At 54.9% G+C, this 7593-nt stretch overlaps 1 protein-coding gene across 6 annotated transcripts; it reads right to left on the bottom strand.

The window, feature by feature from the left end:
• Positions 1-459: 459 nt before the first annotated feature.
• On the bottom strand, positions 460-7580 carry Znf853 (zinc finger protein 853). 6 transcript variants are annotated; one of them, XM_028890305.2, is made up of 4 exons: positions 7194-7580; positions 7032-7092; positions 6408-6525; positions 460-4001 (listed from the first exon to the last, which is right to left on the bottom strand). In XM_028890305.2, exons 2-4 carry the CDS (start codon positions 7041-7043, stop codon positions 1897-1899), a joined length of 2235 nt encoding a protein of 744 aa, XP_028746138.1. In that variant the 5' UTR covers positions 7044-7092; positions 7194-7580; the 3' UTR covers positions 460-1896. The 6 variants fall into 6 exon arrangements, 4 of the variants coding, with proteins under 4 accessions (XP_028746138.1, XP_028746140.1, XP_028746137.1 ...); XM_028890307.2 differs by having other exon boundaries at positions 6408-6530; XM_028890304.2 differs by having other exon boundaries at positions 7032-7580.
• Between the last annotated feature and the right edge of the window lie 13 nt (positions 7581-7593).

The following is a 7593-nucleotide window of genomic DNA, read 5'->3' on the forward strand; positions in this document are numbered from 1 at the left end:
GCGCTCCCCCCACAAACACACGCACACGCAAGCACACACACAGATTTGTTCTAATCTCAGCGTGTGGTGGCACATGCCTGTAATCTTAGTACTCAAGAGGCTGAGACAGGAGAGTTACTGCAAGGTCAAGGATGACTTGGGCTATACTAAAAGAAAAATCCCATAAAAAGAGAGTCCATAGCTCGGGGCTGTGGATGAAGCTCAGCTGGCAGAGTGCTTGCCCGGCATGCACAGTACCGTGGGTTTGATCCCCACCCCTGCACATACCGAGCATAGTGGTGCACACCTGAAAGCCCAGCACTTGGGAGGTGGAGGCAGGAGAATCAGAAGTTAGTTCTAGGCCATCCTCTGCCATACAGTGAATTTGAGACCAGCCTGGGCTACACAAGACTGTTTCAAATGACAAGAGAAGTTACAGGCAAGACGTAGACCGCAAAGTTCAAATTACAAACAGGACGCGACAGTATTCTTCACTTTATTTTCCATGTTCTGTTCCTCACTTGCCGGCTCGTGTATAAAATGTGTCAGGCTGTGCTAGTAAAGGAGAAGCATGGGAGACAGAGACCGAGCAGGGCCTCAGCCGCCACAGTGGGCAGTCAGGTTAAGTGGGGGCAGGCAGGGGCTGGGGGCCAGGGAGGGCCTCCTCCACCTGCACACCTTCCCACACGATGGTCTGCTCAGACAGTCCCTGCCCCCCAGATTTGGTAAACATGGTTTACAGCCTTTCTGAGATCCCCAGTCCTTGTCCCCAACATTCATCTCACACCCTGGCCAGGAGGTCAGGTCTCCTCTGGCCACCCCATAGCCCGGGCCAGAGACTGCAGCCCCTGGGTCACACGGTGCTGACCACTTGGGCAGCACCTATGCAGCTGAGGCTAGGCGGGGACTAGCCAGAAGTTCTCTCCAGGTTCTTTCCTTCTTGGAAATCTCTGCTTCAGCCACAGGCTCTTATACCAGGGGACAGTAAGGAGGTACAGATGGCTTGGGGACAGTGCAATGGCGGTCCAGAACCTGCTTCTAATGTGTGTAGTCTGGACTCCTGAGGAAGGAAGGTTTGACCTTCCACCTGGAACACGACTTCCTGGCTTTTATTTGCACGTTGGTCCCATTGCCACTGTGACCCTATGTCTGTGACCACGGGCATTTGCAGCAGAACTATGTCCACCCTCCGGCCTTTCATTCCAACAAGTATTTTCAAAGTTTATGTTACTTACGACAATTCACTGCCTTGACCAAGTTCGCTATCTTGTGCAGACAGTTCCCTTTCTTTTTTTCTTTTCTTTCTTTATTTTTTATTTATTTATTTATTTATTTTGGAGGCAGGGTCTCAGGTAACTCAGGCTGTCCAACTCACAATGTGGCTGAAGATGGCCTCGAACATCTGATCCTCCTGCCTCTACCTCCCAAGTGCTGGGATTACATGTGCCAACCCACGTTTATATTGATATGATGCTGAAGATGGAACCCAGGGCTTTGTGCTGGGCAAGTGCTCTACCAGCTGAGCTACACCATCTGCCCCTCTCTTCAGGTCCACCTTCAGTATTCAGAATAATCCATTCACTTCCCAGCTCCCCCACACATTGCACATTACATTTGCAGGTTAGTGTTTGGTCGTATCAAACCTCACAAATTATTTGCCACCGGGCAAGTTCTCAGTCCGATGTTCCCAGGATGGGGGTAAAAATCCGGTAGTCCCTCTCACCCACATGGAAATGTTCTCTTGTGCGTGGTTTTGTGGGGGAAGAGTGAATCTGTGGACTTGGTGCATTGTGGGGTCAGGTTTGGGAAAAGATGGAAGTCTTCCTTTCCAAAGGATAATTCAAGATACCCAGAAAGACCCCAAATTGGGGTTAAGACCATGACCTAGGGTCCAGGTGTGGATGGCTCTCACACCACTCAGGGCTTCCCGGATACAGCGGCTTTCTGGGCCCTTGTGGAGGCTCGCGAGGGCGCTGGCCTGGAAGACCGCAGCAGGCCCAGACCTCGGGAGCGGCCGGCCCCGTGCAGCTGGCGCTCATGCCTACGGATCTGCACCTTGTGCTGGAAGCGCTCCCCGCAGTCCTCGCACACATAGGGCCGCTCACCCGAGTGGGTGCGGCGGTGGCGCAGCAGGTTGGAGGAGACGCTGAAGCGCTTGCCGCAGTCGCCGCAGGCGTAGGGCCGCTCGCCTGTATGGGTGCGCTGGTGCTGCACGAGCGCCGAGCTCTCGCTGAAGCGCTTGGAGCAGTAGGTGCAAGCATAGGGCTTCTCGCCCGTGTGGATGCGCTGGTGGGTCACCAGGTTGGAGTGCTGCGAGAAGCTCTTGCCGCACTCGCTGCAGAGATACGGCCTCTCCCCAGTGTGCGTGGCCTGGTGTCGCACCAGGTCTGTGCTGCGGCTGAAACCCCTGCCACACTCCCCGCAGATGGTCGGCCTGTCCCTGCCTCGCCGCTTCCTCCGCTGTTTTGTAGGCGTCAGAGCCGCATCCCCCGTGGGGCCCTGGATGGCCACCACAGTGGGTGTGGCCACAGTGGGCAGCACCATGAGCTCTTGCAGCACCACATAGCCTGGAGGGGCCACCACGACGGTGGCTGGAGCTGGCGCTGCGCCACCTCCCAGAGCAGACACCAGCTCTAGCTGCAGCTCGGGCTGCACGGAGGTCAGCTCCAGCTGCAGCTCTTGCTGCTGCTGGGTATACAGCTCCACCGGGGTCAGCTCCAGGTGCACCTCCTGTTGCTCCAGCTGCTGCTTCTGCAGCTGCTCTAGCAGCTCCTGCTGCTCCAGGTGCCGCTCCAGCTGATGCAGTTGCTCTTGCAGTTTTAGCTTCAGCTGCTGCTGTTCCTGCAACCTCTCCAGCTCCTGCTGCCTCTCCAACTCCCGCCGCTGCCTCTGACGCTGACGCTGACGCTGACGCTGTCGCTGACGCTCCTGCTCTGACCCCATGTCCACTGGCAGGAGCTCCAATTCTACCTCTTCCCCCTTGTCTGGCTCCAGTAGAGGAGGCTGCAGCTGCTGCTGGTGCTGCAGCTGTTCCTGCTGATGTTGCAACAACTCTTGCTGCTGCAACTGTTCTTGCTGAAGCAATAATTGGTACTGTATTTGGGTCTGCTGCTGCTGCAACAGCTGCTGCAGCAACAGCTGCTGCTGTAGCTGTCCCTGTGGCTGCAGCAACAGTACCTGCTGCTGCAATTGTCCCTGCTGTTGTAACAGTAGCTGCTGTTGGAGCAGCTGCTCCTGCTCTAACTGCTCCTGTTGATGATGCTGCAACAGCTGTTGTCCTTGCACTTGCTGTAATTGCTGCTGCAATGCTTGTTCTTGCACAAGCTGCTGCAACTGCTGCTGCAGCAATTGTCCCTGCTCTTGCAGTAGTTGCTGCTGTTGGAGAAGCTGCTGCTGTGACTGTTGTTGCTCTTGCATTGGCTGCTGCTGCAGCAAAGCCTGTTCTTCCAGTTGTTGCTGCAATCGCTGTTGCTGTTGCACTTGCTGCTCAAGTTGTTCTTGTACTTGCTGCTGCTGCAGCAGCAGCAACTCTTGCTGCTGCACGAGTCGCTGCTGTTGAACTTGCTGCTGTTGACACTGTTCCTGCTGCTGTTGTAACAGCTGTTGCTCTTGGCCTTGGGGCTGCATCATCATCATCATCTGCTGCTGCTGCTGCAACAATTGTTGCTCTTGTCCAAGTCCCAGCTGCTGTACCAACTGCAGCTGTGGTTTTGGTTCCTGATGACGCTCGGACTGGAAGTTTTCCTGTAGTTCTTGCTGCCCATCTTGCTGCTGCTGCAATTCCGGCTGAGATCCTAACAGTGGATGCGGAGGCTGCTGCTCTTGCAACTCCTTGTGCTGCGGCTGTCGTTCCAGCTCTTGCTGCTGCTCTAACTGTTGCAGATGCAAGTCCCGCTGTCCTGACTGCACTGCCTCGATGCTGTTACTGGCCCCTACTGGAGCTGTGAGTGCTGGCGGCTGTGGGCTGCTGCTCCCCTCCTGAGCCTCTTCCTCCTCCTGGCTCTCACTCCCACCACTGCCACCTGTAGTGGAAATGGCAGGACGCCAGGAGAGAAGGATCGATGGACAGCTACCTGGACCAGACCCTCGAAAGAATGTACTCAAGATCTGCAAAGGGGCTCCTAGCAGGGACCCCAAAATGAGGGATTGAGTGGCAATGATAACAAGACACACATTTCTAAGGTCCCACTGACCACCTCATTCAGACCCTCTGCTTTGATACCAGCACGAAGCTTTGGGCTCCTGACACCATTCCCCAAGAGGTCTCTAGTACTTCCTCCCCATTCAGGAGAAAGCAGATATTGCAGCAGCTGAACTCTGACTGCATTTATGGTCACACTTTATTTATTTATTCATTCATTTGTTTGTTTGTTTGTTTTTCAAGACAGGTTTTCTTTGTGTAGCCTTGGCTGTCCTGGAACTCACTCTGTAGACCAGGCTGGCCTCAAACTCACAGAGATCTGCCTGCCTCTGCCTCCCTGAGTGCTGGGATTAAAGGCAGGTGCCACCACCATCTGGTGATGGTCACACTTTAAGTAAAATTTGCCTTGTCTATGAATAGTGAACATTTCTGTAAAGATATAGCAAGCCGTTTCTAGAAAGCACTGAAGGAATTCAGGGGTCAGGTAGGGAGTCTGTGCCTCCAAATTGGACTGAAGAGCCAGGCACAGCGGCCCACCTGGAACTCCAGTCTCAGAGGGTGCAGAGAGGGGAATCCCTGGAGGAAGCTGGCTGGCAAGACTAGCAGTATAGGCAAGCTTTGGCTTTGATTGAGAGACCCTGCCCCATTGACTAAGGTGGAAGAGCAATCAAGGATGATTCATGACATCAACCTGGGGCCTCCAAACACAGGGGCACACATATCAATGCACATCAACATGACTACCCAAATACAGACAAGAAACATGAATACACGCATACACACCACACATACCCACATACAAAAAAAAATGTGTAGATAATTATCTTTTAGGGGAAAAAATCTTTCCAATCACCTTTGCCTCATGAGTCCATTTAAAAACATCTGTGTGTCTTGTATGCTCATGTGTGTGCTTGTGGGAACATATGTGCCACAGCACACCCGTGGAGGTCAGAGGACAACTTTGGGTGTCGGACATCGCCTTCTACTTTGAGGCAGGGTCTCTCGTCTGCCACTGTACAGGCCAGCCAGGCTAACTGGCCCTGGAGATTCGAAGGGATTCTCCTGCCATTGACTCCCATTTCAGCATTGGTGCGCTCGGGTGACAGACATGCAGTACTGTGCATGATTTCTGGGGATTCAAATCCTCAAGCTTGTAGGGCGAGCACACTCCCCACTGAGCTGCCTCGCCAGCGCCTCAGGTGAATTTTTCAGACACACTTCCACAGAACAGCTGGGATGCTGGGTGGTAGATGAAGACAGCTATGGGACCTGTCTCTACAGCAAGTTCAACTCCACCTCCTCTGCAGGGACAGACCTCACCTCTGTGTGAATCTCCACATTTCTAGCTTGGTCACGTGGTCACTCTGACTTCCTGGGACAGCAGTTTCCACAGAAGCATTTTATTGACCATGTAGTTAGATGTCACCTGAAGTGTATGCCTGCTAGAGTTAAATTTACAATCGGAAAGAGTTTTTGTTCAATTCATATGTTCTCATTTGATCATTTTATCCTTCCAATTTCCTGATATTCTCGCTTGTTCACCTCTCTCTCTCTCTCTCTCTCTCTCTCTCTCTCTCTCTCTCTCTCTCTCTCTCTCCCCACTAGTATCTCATTGTATAAGCCTTGCCTGCACAGCACAGGCTGTCAAACTGGGACCCTCTTGCCTGAGCCTCCCAAGTTCTGGGATTCCAATTATGTGTCCCCATGCCCAGCCCTCCCTGGTTCTCTCTCTCAACTCCCTTCAAGACTGCCCCCACACTGTCACGCACCACCTTTTAAAGCACAGAATGTGAAAGCTAACTCTTGTACATCCTTGAGGGCTACCCCTGCAAGAGGCTCAGGGAGAGCACTGGGAAGTTCCACAACACCATGGGTGCCTCTGAGTGGCAGGTGGAGGGAAAGAAATGGGGACAGATATTGGGGAAATGGGAACCAGGGTCAAGGTCACTACAGGCAAGAGGCCATGCAGCCAGTGTCTGAGGCATCCGAGACAGAAAAACCCTCCAGCCCCATGGGAGACAGTGGAGGCCACCTGGGAAAAGCAGGTTAGAGCAAGCCCAGATGTGGGACTCAGGGCTGAGGCTACTAAATCTGTCACATTGTCTCCCTTGGCCTGACAGACACCTCAACAGGTCCCAAGTCAAGTTTCAGGGTAGCTGGGGTGAGCAGGTGTTAGTGTTGCTGGCCACACAGGGGTCCCTCTGTTTTGGCCTGGGCTGTGACAGCTTACAACTCAACTAAAGAATCCTTGCTGGGGGCCCCATTGTCTCCACCCCTCAACCCTCACCTGAGAGGGTGTCAGGGCCTGGACCCCCATCCTCAAGACATCGAAGCTCCAACACAAAGGTCATTGCTGTGGGGCCAAGCTCCATCCTGGCGATCCCACCAGGGTCCTGGGGAGCAGGCTGTGCTAAGAGGAAGAAAGGAAGTTGTTCAGAAGGGAGATGGTGGTGGCTGAACCCCCTTCCTACACAGAGTAACCAGCGCTTTTATTTGCTAGATATACACAGGGATCCACCTCAACTGACCAGTGACCTTCCTGCCCTCACACGTAAAAGTAACTGTGGGAAACAGCCTCTCCCAAGGCTGGGAAGCCTGAGGCGCGCCTGAGGGTACCCATGGCACAGTCCCTTGTCCCCTTCCAAAGCATGACCATCCCCCAAGCTTCTAAGGTCACATATGTCAGGTGTCATCCCAGATCCCTGGAAAGGCAGGTGTCCAGAGCACTGTAATCCATGGCTGGGGCCTTCTGCAGGCCTGTGCCCCTGTCCTCCGTCCACTCTGAAGAAGTGGTCTCCACAATCAGGCGTCCCCACTCCCCCATGCCCGCTGACTCCATCTCCCTCTGGCTTAGGAGCCCTCCTGTAGAGAAGCGCCCCTGCGCCCAGCAGGGCTCTCCCTCCAGCCTCACCTGGAACAGCATTTCCCGCCGGCAGCAGCCTCTGCGCTAGGGGAGGTGTGGTCACCAGCGCCTACAGGGTGAAGGCCAAGGCGGTTCAGCCAGCTCCTTCCTGAGATGCTCCATCTAGAATGAGCCAGGGAGGCTCTGACCACCCCCGGGGGAACCCTTTACCGGCACTTCACGGGATCTTCACTCTCAGAGCTGCCGAGGTCGCCCTGGGCCAAGACAAGGTGCAAAGTGGAGTTTCCAGGCAGAAGTTGGTGAAGGGACAGGGAATGCAGGCAGGACTCCAAATCCCGAGCTGGGATCATGGTTGGTTCGGGTGGTCATGGCGCGCAGCAGGGCCCAAGCTGGAGCCCTAGGTCGGCTCAGTGGGAACCGGGTGACAAGGGTCTTGTGTGATCTCGGGCCACAGGTGCTCGGGGAGCGGGGGGCGGGCGCCGCGGCCGGGCCAGGTCCCGGGATCGCTCGCCCGCCCTCCGGTGCTTTGCGTCCGTGCGGGAAGCGGCTGGGCCGGGGCGGGGGCGCTGGGGGGCCGGCACAGGAAGTCCCCCCGGCATCCGCATCCTGT

This window comes from Peromyscus leucopus, chromosome 23, assembly GCF_004664715.2.
Source record: "Peromyscus leucopus breed LL Stock chromosome 23, UCI_PerLeu_2.1, whole genome shotgun sequence".
NCBI lineage: Eukaryota > Metazoa > Chordata > Mammalia > Rodentia > Cricetidae > Peromyscus > Peromyscus leucopus.

Excerpts from the sequence above, each read along its gene's own strand:
- Znf853 (XM_028890305.2), bottom strand. Across the intron at positions 4,002-6,407 it reads AGGCCCTGACACCCTCTCAG|GTGGCAGTGGTGGGAGTGAG; the intron begins GTGAGGGTTGAG and ends TTTCCACTACAG.